Genomic DNA, 21,510 nt, shown 5'->3' with positions numbered 1-21,510 from the left:
GGCCCAGTGGTGGAGTGCTGGCCTAGCATGTTCAGGGGTGGGCTCCCTCCTCAGCAACAACAAATAAGCCAATAACCCAGGAGAGGGTGATTGCTGGGCTGTAGTTCCTCAGCTCCAGAGAACCATCAGTCATCACTGTCTTACAGTCCTTTTCATTCTTTCTAATATACTTCTCTTCTTTAGGCACTTTTTAAACCGTGTGTGTGTGTGTGTGTGTGTGTGTGTGTGTGCATCTGAGTGCAGATGCCCACAGAGACCAGTAGAGGGCATAAGATCCCCTGGAGCTGGAGTGACTGGCAATGGTGAGACACCCAATATCAGCCCTGGGGAACTGAATTCAGGTTCTCTACAGTAGCAGAGAGTGCTTTCAATAGCTGATCTGTCTTTCCAGTCTCTCTCTGTACTCCTAAAATTTTTTTTTAAAGATTTATTTATTATGTATACAACATTCCTTCCATGTATGCTTGCATGCCAGAGGAGGACACCAGATCTCATTATAGATGGCTGTAAGCTACCATGTGGTTGCTGGGAATTGAACTCAGGACCTCCGGAAGAGCAGTCAGTGCTCTTAACCTTTGAGCCATCTCTCCAGCCCACTCCTAAAAATTTTGTCTGGTACAATTATTGCAAGGATTTTTAGGCATTTGTTATTTGTGCTTTTTTTTTTTTGAATCTTGTTCTCATTTCTTTGATGTAAAACATGCACTTCTCAGACTATTTGAAAGCACGTTAGAAAGTTAATATATGCTGTACCCAAGAGTTTATCAAGGAGCCCACTGCAGCTCCCTCACCCAGAATTTGCAGTCACCCTGGGTGCTATGACTGGAAGCCCCAATGTGGAGGCATCTGTTGTTGCTGTTGCTGTCAGTGCTTTGTTTAGTTGGCTTAGGCGGTGGTGGTGTTTGTTCAACAGGGTGTTTTGCAGTCCTGGCTCATCTCAAACTCTTTATGTTGCTCTGAACTCTAGATTCTCTTTTTTGAGTGCTGGAATTACAAGCATGAGACATCACACCTAGCTATGAGATTGCTTTTTTTTTTTATACTTGTGTTTTATTTTAGCTTAAGAAGACTTTGAAAGAGCTTGTGATGCATAGTATATAATATATATGTATATTTATATATTCTTGAAAACCATGTGCAGTCAAAATGCTTTCTAAAAGAATTAAAGATTTGAAATTCTGTCAGTGAGAAACTGAGTTGCTTCACTCTGACCAGCACGGCGCATTACCTTAAAATCTGGCAGAGGAACTTAGCTGATATGAGAAAGGCTGCGTTTTACAGGGGGCTCCTTATTTTAGAATAGAATAGAATTTAGAATATAACAGTTATATACTCCTTGAGACTTGCTGTATGCAAGACAATCTGTATTTGACGTACCCATAAGTGACCTTATTTACAAAGCACACCTAATTTCTACACACATGTGTTTTGGCTATAGATGGCATATGCATTTCTTATTTATATGTTACTTTTACTCTATGCACAAACATGTTAATAATCATTCACACTGTACTTACAGGTCTCTCTTTGTGTTTTGACAGATGACAAACACCCCGAGGTGGACTTTCACTGTAGTCCCTGCTTCCCTGGATCTGTGAATTTCTTCCCCCTGAGAAAGATAATGGAATATTTTGGATTATTTTCCTTCTTTGGGCCACAGGTTTTAATTTTTTTTTCTTGACGTTAAACACACGGAGACCCTGAACTTCTGGATGCTGATTGGCCCTCGTGAAGGACTGGGACTCTGCACTTGAGAAGTAGGGCAGAATTGCACACCCTCGTCTGGTGAGCAGCACAGATGGACTTGGTACAGCAGTGTCTCCAACTCCAGCCGCACCGGGACATCGTCACATGTTTTAACAGTTTGATTCTTCTACATAAGTTTGAAAAGGCAGCATAACTTTTTAACAGGAAATCATTCAGGTGTTGAGAGCAAACTGTCCATATAATAAACTATGAGCTTAACGAGATTTTTTTTTAAAAAAGCCACATGAGAAAGCGGGGTGTTGTGCAAACAGTGTTGTGCCAAGCTGGCATGGGACACCACAGAGTTGTGTGTCCTCAGCGAGGCTTCTGGGGATAGGCCCTTCAGTAATTCAGGAATTGCAACATTGTCTCACTGCTTTTAAAGGGAGCAGTTCAGCTAAGGGAACTGTCACTAACAGTTCCAAGGCTAGATGATTAAATGTTCAGTTAAAGCCATAAAAAGGAAAACCAGATACAGCCAGCTAACTATGGTTCCAGTTCAATCTTACTTCTGAGTCAACATCAACTTAAGATTTCTCACAATTGGTGCTCAGGCAGCACACACAAAAAGGGTAAAATTAATAAGATTTTAAATTATTTATCAGTTATTCTACATCTAACTAAGTCTGTGACTTTTTATGAAATAATTTTGTCTATATTGAAATAGTGAACTTTAAAAACTATCTGAGTTCTTTAACAGCATCCAACACCTTTACCTGCTTGTAAATCCAACAGCCTCTTTTTCCTTCCTCAACCTGCCCTCTGGATTTCTTTCCCCAGCCCCAGTTCCCTTAGTTCAGCAGATATTCAGTGTCTGCCTAGACACTCACAGCACCACGCTGTCACCTCTGTGGGCGTCTCAAGAAAAGATGAGACTCTGGGATCTGTTGTTTCGCACTCGGAGCCTGTACCGGGTGCACTCTGTCTACCTGTAACTAAGTGGTGTGGTCTGTGAATCCGCTGTCAACTCCCACAGCTTTATTTTGATCTGTTTTTATAACAGTCTTCAGTAGCCATTAGCCAGTCATTTTTACCACGCACTTCTGAGAGTTAAGCTCAGTGACCACCACTGAGTGCAGAGTAAATGCCACCACGAGAATGTCCATCGCTCACCGCCACGGGTATCTGGCTGTCAATCTACTATTTCATCTTCACAGACCGAGCTCTGTACAGTGTTCCCCATCAGGACCATCACTTAAGGTTTGCTGCAATGACACCCCACTTAAGGACCAGTGATGTAGCAGGATCATGGGCTTTGAAGCAAAATTGGACTTGACTCCCCATACACCATGCACAGGCCCTGTCTGTGACCTTGAGAAAGCTTCATTACATACCACTGGGTCTCAAATTATCCTACCCATGAGCTGAAAACAGTGCTTCCTGTAGTGTTGTTGTGATGACCTCTGTGAAGCATATGCAATGTGTCAGATCACTAAGCACTGACTGATTAATTCATTGTTCAGAATTATCTTCAAGTACTTGCTATGAGCTCTCAGTTTCGATTTCAAACTGACTTCCTTACTCCCTGCAGTTGAATGTCGTGGGCAGACTCCACTTCAAACCCATGTGTTAGTATCTGTAAGACCTCGGCATCCGTTCTACCGTGGCAGAATGTCCCATATGTTCTCTCCTTGTCCTTGGACAATTCCTATCCGTGTCCTCATCTGTACCCTCGTCCTGATGCTACATGGAGCCCACAGCATCTTTGCACACTGCCTTAAACGCTTTCACTCTCTGTGGTTTTTCCCCTTTCCTATATTGTCTTTATCTCTTAGCTCCGTGTTATCAGGCACCTAGGAAGTTGCTGTTGATCTAATTAATTATCAGCAGGGTGACATTTATGTACAGGACTACAGTCTGAAAGAGGAAAGACTTCGGTGGGAAGCTGCTTCCGTATCACCATTATTAACTTTCTGATTTTTGTGTCTGTATCCAAGCGATCTAATCACACTCAGTGCAACACGAGAGTGTAAAGTTCCTTTTGTGGACGTAAATAATAATGAGGCAACTGAAAAAAAAAAAGTTTGACAAAGGTGATGTCCAGACACCAGACTGGCCCTTTCGTGACTCACCTAAACTCCGAGAGAAAAAGTATGTGTCTATGTAAAATACGCCTGGTGCTGCTTTTTAAAAAAACAGGCTTTAGTTTTTAGTGCGGGTTTAGGTTCTCAACAAAGCCGAGTGGGATCCAAAGGCCCCTTCGCCTTCTTGTCCTGGGAAAGCATCTATTGCAGAGCAGATTCTGCTGCACCGTGCACTCGTGCTGTGGTTCAGAGACGCGTGAATCAGCTTTAAGGTCCTTGTCCTCGCTATCATAAGTAAACACTCTCATCATGATGTAATGGGGTTGACACAAGGGCTAATCCTCCCAATAAACCACTGAGCTCCATTGAGCTGCTGCCCCAACACACAGCATATAGAGAAGCGGAGTTGATCAGTGGTTATAACCAATTATAACACCAACCATAAGACTTTGGGTTAAACATGTGAAGTTGTGTAACATCAATGTGCTAAGTGGATGTGCAGACCTGAGTTCTTGCCCCTTTTCACATATATGCAATGGAGTCTTTTAGCTATATGTAATATATTTGTGTAAGATACTACATGTATTATGTGTATGGTTCTTTATATAATGTAACAAATATATAAGCTAGCGTGTGTGACACATCACATGTTACATATATCGAACATGTCCTGTGTGTATTGCATGTAATATGTTTTGCATCACTTTAGCCCTCTGGCATTTGCACCGGAGGAAAGGAGTTACTGAAAAGTCCAATATCCAGTGCTGTCTTCTCGCACCAACACAAACCAGTGTGAATGAAAACGGGCAAAGAAAAGCCCACTAGGCTGGTTCTGTGATGTGAGGCCAGAATAACGGGAAAGGCTGCCAAGCCTGCCTTAAGAGCCAGGCCTGGAGAAAGCAGCTGTGCTGGTATTCGGAGACGGGGCTTTCACTAGAAACTGTATTTGTCCCAATATCCCCAGGAGAGAAGAGAAGAGCAGATCCATTGCCTTGTACAGGTGCATGTAGATATGCGTCTTGTAGTTATATAGGAGTCTACAAGACACAGAAAATTCAGACTTTAATTGGTCTGCTCTTTTATTATTTATAAGAAAAGCTGAAAATTAAAATAAAGATGAAGTGAAAGTTATAGAAGTCTATAGAATATATTTAAAATGACACAGTCTTCCCATACCCTCACTATTTAGGACTGTATTTGGGGCATGTTAAGATAACTGTCACAGTGTGGGCATCTTAAGGCTCTGTTCACTATAATGACGTAACTATGTCCTTGTCTTGATTCGTGCTTTTGTGTTTCAGGAATCTGCGGTTTACTAACTGTTCTGTAGATTTTTAATCTAGGCAATACTGTAAATATGAGTGGTTCTTGTTTTATCTATGTCCTAAGGCTTGGTTTTTATTAAATGAAATGTTTTTTATATAAAGATAATTTGTGTGAAGCCCGTTCTGATATCCTTTATAGTTGCTTTTGAATACTGGCACATTGTGGGTTTCCAGGACTTGGCCTTTGTGTGTCTTGGGATCCAATAGAAGGGACCAGTAAAGACACAGTCGTCCGTGATCTGACTGTGGCACATGGGAGTGGTGCCGAAGCCCCTGGGCTGTCACCACACCATGTGGCATTTAATTGTCACTAAGCTCTGTGTGCTCCCTGCCTACCCAGCACAGAGAATGATTTACAAAAACCGTGTTTTGGGTTTTGAATGAGTTTATTGAGTTCATATATATATATATGTAAAGGAGTCTATAGTGAGTAGCATCTAGAGAAAAGCAGCAGCCTTCCCCAGAACATCGGATTCAATGCTGACAGCATCTGGCAGGGATGACTGGAGGAGCACAGTTGAGAAGGCAGCATCATCAATGGGGCTGAAAACACCCAGCAGAGGGAGACGGAAGAAGCCCTGCTGAGGCAGCCAGATGGAGTTCCCAAGTGAGTTCCAGGCAGAGCAGAGTGTCCCCTCGGGTGTGACTTCCAAGTGAAAGAGCAAATATCAGAAAGATGCCATAACTAAATTGGATGGTTACCGCAGCTATCAGGCACTGACTGGGAAGCTGAGGCAGTCAGCTGGAGTTCCTAATGAGCTTTCTCTCCATGGATGAGCTTCCCATTCTCACTGTAGACACTTTTATATTACGGGATAGACAATACTAACAATGGCTGGAAATGAAGTTTTTAAGGGCACAGTGTTTTTCCTTCTTCCCATCGTAGAGCCAGGGAACAGCTTGACATAGGATAGGGCAGGGCCTGTTGGAGGACTCTTGACATAAACAAGCTTGGGTCTGCCGTGGAGAGAACAAGCAGCTTGTGCAGCCTGCTCCAGAGTGAACACCCATGAGAACTTGCCAACATGCGTTATACATGCCCTCTTTGGGCCATTTGGGACAGACTTTATTTAGGTTTGAGCAAACAGATGACGTCACTAGACTTCTTACAAAGAACAACTATAAATATGTTTTAATATGGAGTGACTATCCTAACAGAAAGGGAAATAAACCCAAGCCTACATGTAAGAGAACGTTCACCAAGGTTTGTGCCTTCCCTAAGCATGGGTGAACGTGAGCCACACCTACAGGCCACGGAAGGCAGAGGACATAAGGCATAGAGGATGAGCGGAGCACAACCTGCATCTGAGATAACGAGATAACGAGAGGAAATGAACACTTGGAGAGGGTTTAGGCTACTGTGTAGGGGTTCCTTCTCAGAAATAAGCACATCAGCAAGTGTCACTGTTCAGTTTATTTCTTTGGTGATTGACAGTAATGGTTTATCGATTTAATGTTTGGCTGAAATGCCAAATTCCTTTCAGTGCCTTAGAGTTACACATGGAATATTTGTGGAGCCGCACTTTGGGGAAAGCAAACCCGATTCTGCCTACACATTCAAAGCAAGAGCTGAGCAACAAGCACTGAAATGCGCGGCCCAGGGAGGGGAGAGGAAATGAAATGTGTCCGGAAAAACCACATCTCTGAAATCTCAACATGAAGCAAAGCAAGGGCTCCCAGTAACAATGAAGATTAAATCAAAGGAGGATGATTAAAAACTGGAAGACTTCTAAGTATGGTGTGACAACCTGTCTCTATAAAAAACTCACTGAGTGCCCTAAGGTGGCTGGGGAAGGTTCCTGGGCTTTGCTGATAAAGGCTATGAAAGAGGTTTTTAAGCAATATTAAAGAAATGTTGTTCTAAGGAAATGGGGGGGGGGAGGTAGAAGGTCTTAGAAAAAGGAAGGAAAGATCAAACTCGTTTGTGTTTCCTTGAGCTGACCGAATGAATACTCCATTCTACACATTTCTCCCAGTTCTATCTTTACCACAGGATTCAATCTAAGCGTCATTCATTCCCCACCTGAATTACAGGGCCTGGCTTTTGACCCCCATATCATCTTCTGTATCAGCTGCCAGAGTCACATCTGTTCATAAACTGAAAACCCACTTGTCTCCTTTCTTAACTCTTACATTGTTCTTCCTTGAGATCCAGGGTAAAATTCAAAACAGGAATGTAATCCACGGTGTTTTCTACCGTCCTGTCGTTCATCTTCATCTTGCTCTCTAGTGAGGGCAACGTGCAACTACTATCCCTACACACTGGGGCTCCAACCTCATCCCTATGTGAAGACCCTAACTCGTGTGTCAGGTAAAGAAACCACTCCCTCAAGGAACCTTTTCCTGTTTTGCTTGTGAGCCTAGCCTTTAACGTCTGAGTCACCTCTCCAGTTCAGCTTTTTCTTTTTTTTATTGACCCAGGGTTTGATTGCTAATTAGGCAAGCCCTCTACCACTGCACACTCTAACTGAGCTTCTTTCGTTGAAAATATCTCTGTATTATACTTCAGCCAGCACCTCAGCACTGGCTGGAAGGTCCTACTTCAGAGCTACTGAGTAATAGCTTCTCACTGTGGTCACCAGCAGCCTGTGCATGAGAAGCTACAGGTGACCGTCAGGGTGGTGGGGTAGCCATCAGCTGTCTGTGTACAAGAACTAGCTCCAATCCCCTCCACTGTCATATATGACTCTGAGAGCAGGATGTTAGGGATGGCTGAAGATTCCCCGAGGAAAGACCTCAAGTCAAGGTACTGCATGCTGCCCTCCTGGCATCAGCGCCTCCCTTTCTGTTTTGTAAGGAGTGGCTTCACTTCGGCATGTCTCTTTTAACTAATCTGTAACATCCTCTCTCACCTCAACATCAAAGAGACTTCTTATTTCCCTACCCTAATTTCCCAGCTGACATCTTGGGAGGCCACTGGAGCACCCACCGGCTCTGGTCACTGGAGGCATGGGCTCTCACCTCCATCACATGGGTCTCAATGTTAGAATACATATGTAGCATTGCTACACCTTTTTGAGGGTTTTCTAAAGGAGGAGAAGCTGTATTGTCCTCCTTTCTTTGCCTTTGGAAGGCAAGGCCAGGAAGAGCGATGCCCATTTGTAAAATGACCCTGGGTTTTGAGAATGACTCTTGAGGTCATTGATAGCAAACATTCTGGCTTAGAGTACAGTACAAACAGAGAGGGACCCACAATGTGGCAGGGGTATCTGCCTGTCTCAGAGGGAATGGTGTTTAGCTTTCTGTGACTGTGGGGACAAAGGACCACAGAGTAATTTAAACAGGGACAACTTAGCCTCACAGTATTGGAGACCAAAATTCCCAGACCAAGGTTCTGGCATGGCTGACTCTACCATGTGTCCTGCGGCCTGTCCCAGTCTGGGTAACATGCTGTGACAGAAGTACATGACACTCTGCCTTAACATTTCACATCGCACAGCCTCTGTGCTCAAAGGTCCCCTCGTTACACAGCTTCGGCAAAACTTGATTAGGGCCCTGCCTACCTCATCCTGGTGTATGCACTTACAGCTTCATTAGGACACAGGAAGGGAGAATGAAACTCTTCACTGAAGGACCAATTGTGTTTCACAGCCCTTGCTGTGATGATTGGATGTAGGCACGGCTTAAAAAATCTCAGCAATCTATGTCAGCCCTGGTTGCAATTTAGATAGGCAATTCAAAAGTAATCAGATATCTGACTCCAAAATACTTGGAGTATTACTCTGTAAAAAAAAAATAAGTCATACACATTTCATAAACATGTGATAGAAAGATGCTTGTGTTGTTTATGCCAGATTTTAAATGAGCAAATCAAACCAAGAGTGTTCCGTGCTGGGGAAGATGGAAAACTCTAGACATTTTTAGAGGAGTTAATTTTTCAACTCGAGTTTATCTCACAACTTTAAATGTCGGATTTCTGCCTGATAGGGTCTAAGTCAGAGCCATAGTCTCACGTAGGGCTACAGTCTAAGGGAAACTGATGTCACATACTTCAAAGAGGACAACTAAAGCGCTGTAAAATCTTTCACACAGGGCTCTGGGTGTTGCTAGGTGTAGAGGCTGTGAAGGCCTAACTTTCCTTGTTTTCTCTAGCTGTTTGGGGTTACAGTTTACAGGTCTGTACCTCTTCACACCTGAACTGCATTCACAGGCCCGAGTCTCCTCTGGAGTTTGATCAGCTCCTCTCCCAGGCCCTCCAGCCTCCAATAACAACATTCATAAAGTTTTCTCTATATCTATGTGTCCTTCCGTGCTCCCAGTGTCACTGCGTTTGCCCCATACCAGCCAGCAATACTCTGATACCGGGCTGAGCCAACAGTTGGGGCTGTAGCTACCCCTCGGGGGTAGAGCACTTATCTAACATGTGAAAGGCCCTGGGTTCCATTTCCAACACCACATACTAAAAAGCTAAAGATGAGCAAATAAATTCTTCAAAGTGGTCTTCCCCAAAAGTGTGGGGGAGGCTGTGCACTCAGTGTCATGGACATCACTCCTTTAGATGGCAAAAACAGCAAAACTCTAGTCAGTACCCTTCCCAGATGGGGTGTCAGAAAAGCCCCCCTCTCTCTTTCCTTCATGTCTCCTCTCCCTTTCTTTCTTCCTTTGATTATCAAATGAATGAAATCTGTTCTATATTACTTGAAACAGGGAGTCTCCAAAACCACACAATTCAGCCTTTTAAATCCCATTGAATAGATGGTTCATGGCCGCTCTCTCCCTAATTGCCACCCTTCTCAGGGGTCGTTGCTGGAAACTTCTACTTCAGGACCTGTCTCTGACTTCCTCTCCCGAGGTCAGTGGCTTTACACAATGCAGGAAGAATGTGAGCCCACCTGCCTCACTCCAAACTCCTCTGTCTGTTTTCAGGCAAGGTCTCGCTGTGTCGTTCAGACTGACCATGAACTCAAAACTCTCTGCCCCAGTCCCTGGGTACTGAGGTCACAGAATTGCCACTCCCATGTCTGAGCCCAAGTCCCATTTTGAGTGTAACTTTCAAGGTGTTCCTAATATTTAAAACTTACTAACTTTTAATTAGTTTGGATGCTATCTTACTTCCTGTTTTACGGCCATTAGAAGTACATCAGTCATGAGAACGCATCCACAATTCTTTAAAGAAATGGCGAGATCTTGAACAGACTTCTCCATTTCCATCCTTTCCTTCTTATTGGCCACAATACAGATCCCTGATGGACACTACCCCATTCATATCATTTTAAGAAAGTATTTATACTTTATTTTCCCCCTTTTGCTCATTTTGTTTTTTAAGCCATTGGATAAATATAGAAAACAGAATTACACTTTCCCACTATGTGACTAACAAGAACTGTCTTTGCTCTCTGAGACTAAAATACTTCCCAGACAATATTAAATTTTCTTGTCTAGACACAAAGAAAATTCAATAGTAAGGGTAGAGGGAGGATAATAAGGTTGACACCAGAGGTCCTATAGTTTGGGGTCTGAACTTTTCCACTTATTCTGTGTGAAGTGGGTGATTTAAAAGCCATGAGCTGGCATCATTTCCCTGCAGCACAGCTTGCAAGGGCTCTGCAGACAACCATGAGGACCAATATGAAGAGCAGATGAGGCTCTGTTACTTCTTAGGACCCCACAACCACACGGCAATAGTATCCCCTCCCCTCATGGCCCCGTGAAGTCCCTGTCAATACCCGTGGCACTTGTAGCAAATACAAGTATCCTCAAATCTTCTCTAAAGACCTGCTCAGTCAAGTGCCCTGACAGTTTTACAAATGAGAAGATTCAGCTCAGAGGCCAGGAGGGGCATAAGAACACGTTAAAGCAGGGCCATTCAAACCTAACCACACAATAAAGGCCGTCAGACCTCGCTAGACCTCACATGGCAAGGGCAGACACCAGAATGGATCAGCACCATACGCTCCGTACCATGCCAACTTGAGAGAAAGTATTTGTGCCAGATGGGAAAGTCAAAAATCTTGCGGGCTGAGAACAAGGAGAGATGTAATGTCCTGAGCAGTGTGAACCCACACCCGAATCTCACCAGAAACACGGAATAAGGATGAGCAGCAGCGACTCCAAGCCCACTTACCTCAGGGCCAAGCAACGCGGCCAAGGGCAGCAGATCAGCAACCAGGGCTGTTCTCAACAGGGGCAGATCTGGGCATATTCTTTAGCAAAGCTGCATAAACAAGTTGGTCACTTACAACCCAGTTCAGGCCTAGGGTAGGGGCAGGGTGGATTCTGAGTTGTCAAGATGTATGCACGGGGAGCAGGAAAATGTTCAGATACATGGTGATGTTACAAACCCAACTGGAAGAAATTTAGGAGTACTTTAATGTATTTTGTGTATAAGAAAAGTATCTGAAATGCTTGGTCAATTTGTTGACCCTTCCAATAAATCAAGGCCATGGATTTTTAAACTAAGTAAATTTTTTGGGCACATCTAGCAAATTCTAACTCCAAATCCTGAAGTTTGCAAAATACTTATATTTCCAAAATCTATAAAGCCTATGTTGACCTTTATTTGGCAAAGATGGGGATAGTGTTGTTATAGAAACTGTTGCCCCAGCAGTGATGTCATTTTGAAGTTCACCCAGAACTACAAAGGTTTCTTTTCAAATGAATAGCTAAAATTTAAACAGAAGAGTTAATTTCAAAGATCTCTTTCTAAAGGAGAAAGGGGGATATGATATAGAAAGGAAAGGGGAAAAGGTAGATTATTGAGTCAACTTTAATTCAAAAAATAACCATTAATCTCAAAATATTTTACATTAGTATGACTTTTGGTTTACTGACAAAAAGTTAAAGTTATTTTTGCTATGCTATATGTATGTTTCTACTCTTTTGGTTTTGTGCTTATGCAACTCATTTAAAAATATAATGTGTAATTTAAAAATACAGGTTAGTAGTCAGATTAGGTATGTTTTAAAAGTTAAAGAGATATATTTAGATAGCTAGATGGTCTTTAAACACTTCAAATACCTACAAAATATGGCACTTAAGATGTTTAATAACCTTAGACATTTCTTGACAGCGAGACACATCTGCTCCTGACAGTACCAATCTACTTCAAAAAAGAATGGGCATCAAAGAACCTCTGTATGAAGATTGCTTCCTTTATGGCAAAAGCTAATCATATGGACAAAAAACTATCCTTTCTTCAATTGCTGGCAATATATGGCCCAAACTGGACCAGCAGGCTACAAAAGAAAGTGACTGTCAACCTATGCCAAGACAAGGTAGGACAGTTCTTCAAAATTCCCTGCTTCTCAAAAATGTCTGTCAGATATACTAGGCCTGAAGACCAAAGCTGGATGCCCCAATATTACAGAAGAATATTGGGTGACTGTCCAGGCAGCCAGATGTCCCAGTTGTTAGGTAATATTGCACCTTTCTGGGGTCTTTTATGGAGTTAAAGACAAAATAATTAAAAAAATTAAATATTTTTCTTGTAGGTGAAGACTGCTTGTTTATTTTCTGGTTCTCCAGACCCAAAATATTCACACAGAAACTATATTAATTGCAATATTGTTTGGCCAATTGCTTAGGCATATTTCTAGCTAACTCTTACATCTTAAATTGGTTGATTTCTATTAATCTGTGTATCTCTGTATGGTTATTTAGGAACTGGCTGGTGGGACAGAAAAGTCCATCTCCAATTGTTCCTCTACCTGAAGAGGCAGACCCCAGATAAAGGAGTGGAGCATGAAGAGTTTAGCAAGACTGTGTGACTACTTCTCACCTTTCCCACTCTGTAGACCAGGCTGCCCCCACTCGAACTCACAGAGATCCCCCTGCCTCTGCCTCCAGAGTGCTGGGATTAAAGGTGTGCGCCACCATTCCCGGCTGACTTCTTACCTTTCCCAACCACAAGTTTCTCATCAGAAACTCATCAAGTAGATTTTTCCACCCTGGTGGGGAAGCAGATGCTACACTGACAATCACTGCTTTTCAACAAAGCCAAAATTACACTTAAAGAACGTAAGAAAATCAAATGCACAAGATCACAAAGTTAGCCTCAGTTCCACTGAGAGCGAAAATATTTAAATTTCATAAGTATGGTGCACCTTTTGTACTTGACACCTATTAATAACTCCTAACAGTTTATGCTATTTATTAAGTTTGGTTTTTTTCTTTGTAAATCAAGACATTAGCTATCAGTTGATTCTGATGTGTCTAAAATGATTAAATGTTAAACCTTCATTGCAAATTTAATACTTTTTGTCAGAGTTTTAATGTCATTTTGGTTTCTGAACTTTTATGAGTAGTCTCTTCAGTGTATATATTCATTTCCCAGTCATCTTAAATAGAAAGGGAAAGTACTGACAAACTGACTCAGATCTGATCAGTCTGGCTAGAATCAGCAAGACTCTTTGGCAAGTCTTGGTACCGATGTCCTTGGCAGCTTTAAAATCCACCCGAGTCTTTAGCACCCATCCAACTACATGATTCCCCTGAACTCACTCCTCAACCACCCCCAATTTTTGGCTCTGATTCAGAGTCTCCTGCCACTTTGTCTGGAATAATCTCATCTCCTCAGGGACTCAATTCTGATTTTATGGAACATTTCTAGAGAAGGTCCTTAATCCCTTCGGAAAACGCAGAGGTGTGGGGCTTGTTTAATACTGGTTGGCTATTTACATAATTTTACATCAGAAAACAATTTGTAGCAGAAGGGAAGAGTTGGGTGTACTTTGTACACAGAACGTTATGAAACACTTCATAAGACAGCTGATCCCTGGGGAATGGGGCTGTTCCCAGGATTTTGCAAGAATTCTGTCTTCTGCATTTCTGTCTGTAGACGTGTGTATGTGTTTGTATGTATGCATGTATATATGCAAGTATGTGTGCATGTGTGTATATATTTATGAGTTTATATGCAAGTATGCATGCATGTGTGTATGTGTGTGTGCTTGTGTGAATGTGTGTATATGTGTGTGTGCGTGTATGAGAGTGTGTGTGCTTGTGTGAATGTGTGTATGTGTGTGTGCGTGTATGAGAGTGTGTTTCTGTGTGTATGTGTGTGTGCTTGTGTGAATGTGTGTATTTCTCTGTGTGTATGTAAAACTCCCCACATAGAAAACTTTTCTCTCCACACTTCACCCCACAAAACAAAAAACCATAAAACAGCTCCATGGACAAACTAGAGATGCGTTTGAAGTTACTCTAAGAAATGTTTTAATTCAAGCATGCGGCTCTATCCAGAGTTGTGGAGTTCTGCTGGGCTGTTAGTCCTGTGGCTTCCGTTATGGCCATAGCTGGATCCTGTGCTGTAAGCATTAGCAGTCCCAGCTGAGTTCTAGAAAAGAATGTGAAAGAGTCGGGGTGCCCATAACAGCACTTAGAAAACAGCGAAAATACATCTCTGTCTGCTATATTTGAATGGAGGGCAGCTCAAGGACACAGAGAAACTCACTCTGAAAATCAATAAAGTACAGCAAGTCTGGAAAAACAAGACCTGTGACCATGCACACCCGAGCACTGAAGACAGGCAGGACCCCAGCCAAATGAGCTGGGGGAGGTCTGGGACACACAGCTGAAAACAGGAAAGTCAGGTGAAAAAGTGAGAGAAAAAATCCAGGTGTGTAAATAGCCTTAGAAGGTCATGCTGGCAGGACAGCCCCCGCCCCCCGTGAACACCCAGGCCCTACCTGATAGCCAGTTGCACAGAAACTATCTAAAGTCAGTGACCTATAGCCAGGAGGAAGCACAATAGTCTGATTGTTTGTCATGCTTTAGCACAACAGCCTGTATAAGGACAAGGAGCACACACTCAGGAATGGAGCTGCCTGGTCTGCCTGCTGCTCCTTCTGTATCTACTTGCTTGTGAGCTGAGAGACACATGTCGTGCTCCTTCTTTCTCTTTCTCTTTTTCTTTCTTCTAAGATTAAAACAATAAAGTTTCAAACAGTGCCTGTCTCAAGAATTTTCTAGGTATCTGCGTGGCAAGCAAAGGAGTAACTGTCTGATTTAAAAGCAGGAAGTGGGCACTTAGAGCCTCATAGTACAAACCCAGAGATCGTGCTTATAGCTCACGTTGTACAGTATGGGTTTCGAAGGGGAAGATTCAAGTAGAGGCATCAGTCTGCAAATGAGAGACCTCGGGAATCTTCCCTGGTAAGGTGTCAGGGGACTCATATGGCAATAGCATCCCAAGATTCCTTGTTTCTTTTACCTCAGTTTGGACACCATCTTAATGGAAATACAGCCTACCTGAAGGTCTTCCCATAATGTCCCTTCTACAAACCCATTCCAGTGTTCACCGTATGCTTAAAATTTCTGACTTTGTATTACTGAATCCACCTCCACCTTTTAAAATAAGACTTGTGTTTTTAAGATTTGTTTTATTCTTATTTTATGTATCTGGAGTTTTTACCATGCCTGTGTGCCATGTGTGTGCAGTGCCCAAGGCCATCAGAAGAGGGTGTCAAACCCCCAGGAACTGGTGGTATGGATGGTTGTGAGCCACCATGTGGATGCTAGGAATGGAACTGTTTGTCTGGAGGAGCAGCCAGTGCACCTAACCTCTGCAGCTTTCCAGGCCTAGGAAAAACATGTGTTTGCTTGTGTGTGTGTGTGTGTGTGTGTGTGTGTGTGTGTGTGTGTCCCCTCAAAAAACAGAAAAGAACATCGAGTTCACCAGAACTAGAGCTATAGGCAGTACTGAGCCACCAGACAGGGTATTGGGACTGGAATTCGGGTTCTCAAAGTGCAGGAAGTACTCTTAACAGATGAGCCATCTTTCCAGCCTCCTCCACCTCCATCTTAACTTAATATTTAGTGCTCTGCAACTTCCAAGAAATCAGCAATGATAGATAGACAATAGATTTTTCAGTTGCACCCAGAGAAACATGTTAGACGTGTATCGAGGAAGGGGGTTTTCAGAGGTCTAAGTTTTTCTTCCATAAATGTTTTCACAAATGGTAATTCAAGTGGTAAATATGGCTCTTTCTGTTAGGAATTTTTCTTGCTTGTGAGTTTTTCTTTTCAGTTGGATATGGAACAGAAGACATCATAGCAATGCATAGCAAAACTGCTTGCTATCACGAGCATTTGAGAATGCAAAGCTTTGTTATTTAAAAAACAAAACAAAAAAACTGTTACAGGTCAAATCATACAAAGCTACTATGTGTATATGTGTAAATATCACAGGCTAAAAACATTATGTGTGGCTTTTCACAAAGTTACAGTGACCTGGGGACACAGGGTGTGAGGGATGTATGGGTGTGCATACAGCAGTCTTCACTGTGACCAGTCCCTCCAGGGTGCTAGGATTGTCTTGGTTCTCAGCTCGAGTCACGTGAATGAAACGTGGAGTGACACACAGGTATCAGAATATGAACACTGGATAAAGACGAAGAAAATCAAGTCCCTGCTCTAGGCTGTCACCCCGACCACTGAAACAGTTTCAGAAGGATTTCCACTTGTTACAGTTTCTCAGTACTTCCTCTAAATGTTACTGATGAAAATATTGATTCAGCATGGGCCATAAATTCTTTGTAAGCTGATCACTTGCCCCAGCTTTGGTCCTGGCGAACCTGGTGGTGCAAAGTGAAGTGACCTAAAAAGAACATCTGAAATTAGGTTATCAGACTCCTGGGAGAATTCATCAGGTGTTCAAAGTCTCAGATGTCAGCTATACCAAACAATGGACTTAAGCCAGTAATGGAAATCCATTGAAGTAGCTTACAGCAAAGTAAGATTTGTTCGAAGAATCTGATGGAATATGAGAGCAGGAAGCGAGATGCCTCAGAACAAAAGTGAGCCCCCCTTCTTCTTCCTCCCCTATCAGCATTACTTCTGCACTTTCTCTGCAGAGGGATATGTATGCAGTCAGGTGTCGCTGCTTCTCAAATGCTCAGAATTGCCCCACAATCCTGGAGAGATCCATATTAGCTTCTCTAGCTCTCGATTCAAATTTTGTGAAACAGAATTTTATTAGTCAAACCACCCAAACAGGGCACAGAGCTTGTGTACAAAGCCATCCCTGGGTGTGGAAGTTCCAGCTTAGGGTATGCTCACCTTAGACTTTCTACCCAGAAACAATGTTGACGAAAACACCCAGAAGCAACTGACTACAACAATCAACACCTCTACTAGAAAGAACTTGCTGCTAGGAAGCTGACCTTCATCTTCTCAACTCAGGAAGTGTGCAGAGAGGCAGGCAGAGACTCCCACATGGTCCCTGATTGTCAAATCAGTACTGTCTGGCACCCAGACCAGATGGACATGTCTTCTCTGGTCAGGGGTTAAGGAAGCTTCTCCCACAGCTCCAGGCTAGTCAGGGAGTCCGACAAGGACATCAGTGAGTGGGAACAGGGAAATTTGGGGACACTGAGCTGCAGAGAGAATCGATGTTCCCCCTGGGGGTTTTGTGAGCTGGCGTAGCTGCACCACAGAATATCACAGGCCGGGTGCTTTCCACCACCATGGAGGCTGAAATCTAAGATCAAATGTCAACATGTCCGGTTCCCTCTGTAAATTGTCCTTGGCTTGGAGGGTTGCCTTCTCTCCATACCCCATGTCCATCCATCTTCTGTGGGTCTCTGTGTCCAAATTTCCTTTTTATGAGGATAGCAGTCAGACCTCATTTAACTTCCGTTACCTCCTTGAAGGCCCTATCTCCAAATGAAGCCACAGTCAGAGATACTTGTGGTTGACTTCCTACCCATGAATTCCACAACTGGCTGGGGTACACTCAGCTACATTGGGAACGTGAATCCCCAAAGCAGTCTCCTTCCCTGAGACACCCGGGTTAACATCTGAAGAATGTCACATGTCCCCACGTGAGCCTCTTTAGGACCTCAGGCATGTCTAACCACAATTCCATCAGTTCAAGCCATTCCTTTTATATATAGCTCTGTCTAGTGCTTTCTTACACAGTATGAAGTTTGGGAGGGATATAGAATTTAGCCCAAACAAGGAATGAGAGGAAATTTCCAGGGTAGTAATCTTGAAGGGTCATGCGGGAAGGGTATGTTCCCACAGACAGAAGAGCAGAAACGAAGGCATAAAAACAAGAGCATGCATGGTTGAGCTTGGAATGCTGCCTAGTTTGGTTTGGTGGAGCTTAGGACACATGAGAGGAAGAGACTAGTAAAGAGATGAAGTTGTAAGGGCAATTAAGGCAGTTGTTAAACCAACAAGTGTGAATGAAGGTAGGCTTTCCTCCTCCACAGCTTCTGAGTGGTGCTTGGGTTGCCAGCAGGCAAGAGGTACTCCACCCACTTCCATTTAATTTTAAAATGTCTTGCTGCTAGGGTTCATAGAGCAAGATTCAAAGCAGAGACATGATCCCCAGAGATGATGGCTTTGTTAACTTTTGTAGACTAGGCTGCCTTGAACTCACAGAGACTCACCTGTCTCTGCCTCCCAAGTGCTGGGATTAAAGGTGTGTGTTACTGTTACCCTGCTGGCAAGCTGGGCGTTTTTGTTAATTTTGAACCAGAGAAACTGACGTTCAGAAGTTGAGTTCTTGGAGCCCCTACTGATGTCTTAGGAGGAGGTGTGGAAAGGGAGATTCTATAAACCCACAGTTTCTGGCTTGGGCAATAATATTTTAGCAATGTTACTGAAGGGGAACAGAATGGAGAGGGCTCAGTGCAAAACACAGTGAGTTTGAGGCCTTGGAAGGATCTAGATGGCTTGTCCAAAGAGTTGTGAATACAGAATCAGATTTTCATTAAATAAAAAATAAAATTTACAGTGATGAGAAGAGTGATGATTTCCACGGCGCCCACAGACTCTGAGAGTGGCAATGCCTCAAAACTCTTATGCTAAGTCTAAACAGACGGCTCTTGAGCCACAAGGGACAGTTTAAGTATGTCTAATCACAAGTCAGAGTTTCAGCTATTTTCCAATTATTTAATGTAAAAAAGAGAAAATGCATGCCTTTAAAAGTCTGAGATTCAAATATTATAATAAGATAAGTCACCACAGAAGGTTTTCTGTCTATGCAGTACCGCCATGTGCAGCTGTCCATGAAATGCATGTCTAAGCGTTAAACCTGCTCTTATAAGAACTCACTGAAAAGGAAAAAGAGAACAGAGAAGTGAAAAATAAGATCAAAGAAATAGAAAAGGAATTCGAAAATAAAATAAAAAACAATAAGTACACAAAGTTGAGGTGGGTATGTCCTCTCTCCATACAGAGGTGCCAACTTCCTCCTTCTACAGAGAGACAGGTACTTCCTCCGGCCTTGTTCTGTCTTGGTGCTTGAGGAAGCAACAGTCATCCCCTGCTGAGTACCAAGATCTGAAAAGAGTAACGTGACTTAGAAAGGACTCTCTTATAAGATAAATCTCCTTGTTCCTTCCGCATCTTCCTCTCTTTCCCACTCTTTCCCTGTCTCCTTTCCCCTCCTCATTCTCTCCTTCTCTTCCTCCCACTCCTCTTTCTCTACCTCCTCCTCCTCCCCTCTTCTCTTTCCCCTCCTGTTTCTCTCCCTCTTCCTCCTCCTCCTCATCTTCCTCTCCCTCCTCCTCTTTCTCCTCCTCCCATCATCTGCCTCCTCTTCCCCCAACCACCACTTGTTCTGCCTTCTGGTTTCTGTATGTTTGGGTGAGTGTTTTAGAGTAGCGTGGTTTGTGATGACTTAGTCAGAGACACGATGGCTTAAATGACACTGTCCTAAGCTCATAAGTGATGATGGCTTCAGAATCTCTTCAGTCTTGGTGATTCATGCGACATTATAAGTACTAACTTAAGTTGAAGACATTCAAATGCTTACTTCTTAATGGCATGTAAATAATTGATGTCCTGTGGTTTATTAGGAACATTGCATGCTATGTTAAAAATAGAATTTAAAGTTTCTTTAGTGACAATAAATAATTCCCATAGCAGCTTAGTGCACACCAATCCCAGCCTCAACTTGCAGCTGCCATGATGCACCTGCTAATCCTCCCTCCTCTGAACCTTAACGTGTTTATAATAACAGTCATTTCTGTTCTACTCTGATGCCAATACCAATCTCTAACCTTAAACTATATCATTAAATGATCCCAACCGTGTTTGGGACCAAAGGAGCCCTGGTCAAACATGTAAAATGGGAAGATGCATCTTGGATAAGATCTTCTGAAAGTGTATTTTTATTTTATTTCATTTGTTTGGCCTTTTATCCTTCTCTTTCCTGATAGAGATATTACTTTCAAATAATTGTCAGCTATCAACTTTCTTATATTTTAGTTGATAGGGTACTTGTTACCCAGAAATCCATGTGAAACAAGTCCTCACATGACTCTGCCATGGTGTAATTTTGAGGACTGTGCTAAGTGTACAGTAGATATTCCTGGCAGGTGGGGTCGTCCCTGACACCTTTCAAATAACACAGTCTCACTATGACAAGCATGACTTAATACTCAAGACACATTAACTTAGTACTTAATACCTGTGCAGACTCTAAGCTTTTTCTGTTCTCTTCTCCCATGTGGTTTGAAACTGAAACCCAGCTTCCTAAAATCCTGCAGATTGGTTTCTCTCTACTGTCTAGCTGAAGAACCTACAAAGGCAGTGCCACTTTGTGTGTACTTTGGAGTGAAATCTTCTCCTTCTGTTCCTCAATTGGATTTTATCTACTCAGTCTCTCTTCTTCTGCTATGAGAAGTTTACAGAGTTTAAATGTTTTGAATTCTGGAACTACACTATGGGAGTAAAGTTCCTGGGTAGAGTCCAGCTATAGTTAATGCTCTGTTGTTTGATTCAGTCATGAGTCATTAGAGAATGAAGTACCACAGTGCCTGTTCTCCATGTTGCCTTCTTCTCCCTGCCATCATCCAGAACACTGGAGAACGTTCATTCAGAAAACCAGAGAACACCCATCCAGAACAATGGAGAATACCCATCCAGAACACCAGAGAACATCCATCCAGAACACCAGAGAACACCCATCCAGAACACCAGAGAACACCCATCCAGAACACCAGAGAATGCCCATCCAGAACACCAGAGAACACCCATCTGGAACAACAGAGAACACCCATCCAGAACACCGGAGAACACCCATCCAGAACACCGGAGAACACCCATCCAGAACACCTGAGAACAACCATCCAGAACACTGGAGAATACCCATCCAGAACACTGGAGAATACCCATCCAGAACACCGGAGAATACCCATCCAGAATATCAGAGAACACCCATCCAGAACACCGGAGGATACCCATCCAGAATACCAGAGATGACTCATTCAGAACACCAGAGAACACCCACCCAGGACACCAGAGAACACCCATCCAGAACACTGGAGAACAGCCATCTAGACACTGGGGAACACCCATCCAGAACACCAGAGAACATCCATTCAGAACAATGGAGAAACCTATTTAGAATACCAGAGAACACTCATTCAGAACACCAGAGAACACCCACCCAGAACACCAGAGAACACCCATCCAGAACACCAGAGAACACCCACCCAGAACACCAGAGAACACCCACCCAG

General features: G+C 43.1%; 1 protein-coding gene across 1 annotated transcript in view; it reads left to right on the top strand.

Moving 5' to 3' along the window:
- Ptger3 (prostaglandin E receptor 3) overlaps positions 1 to 5,158 on the top strand; it is a 61,422-nt gene extending 56,264 nt beyond the window's left edge. The window contains exon 4 of the mRNA XM_005357455.2: positions 1,542 to 5,158. Within this exon, the coding sequence (XP_005357512.2) occupies positions 1,542 to 1,545 (4 nt within the window). The 3' untranslated portion in view covers positions 1,546 to 5,158. The remainder of the gene's footprint in view (positions 1 to 1,541) is intronic.
- The last annotated feature ends 16,352 nt before the right edge of the window (positions 5,159 to 21,510 follow it).

Source organism: Microtus ochrogaster, chromosome 21, assembly GCF_000317375.1.
Source record: "Microtus ochrogaster isolate Prairie Vole_2 chromosome 21, MicOch1.0, whole genome shotgun sequence".
NCBI classification, from domain to species: domain Eukaryota; kingdom Metazoa; phylum Chordata; class Mammalia; order Rodentia; family Cricetidae; genus Microtus; species Microtus ochrogaster.
This window is presented reverse-complemented; position numbering and strand designations above follow the sequence as displayed.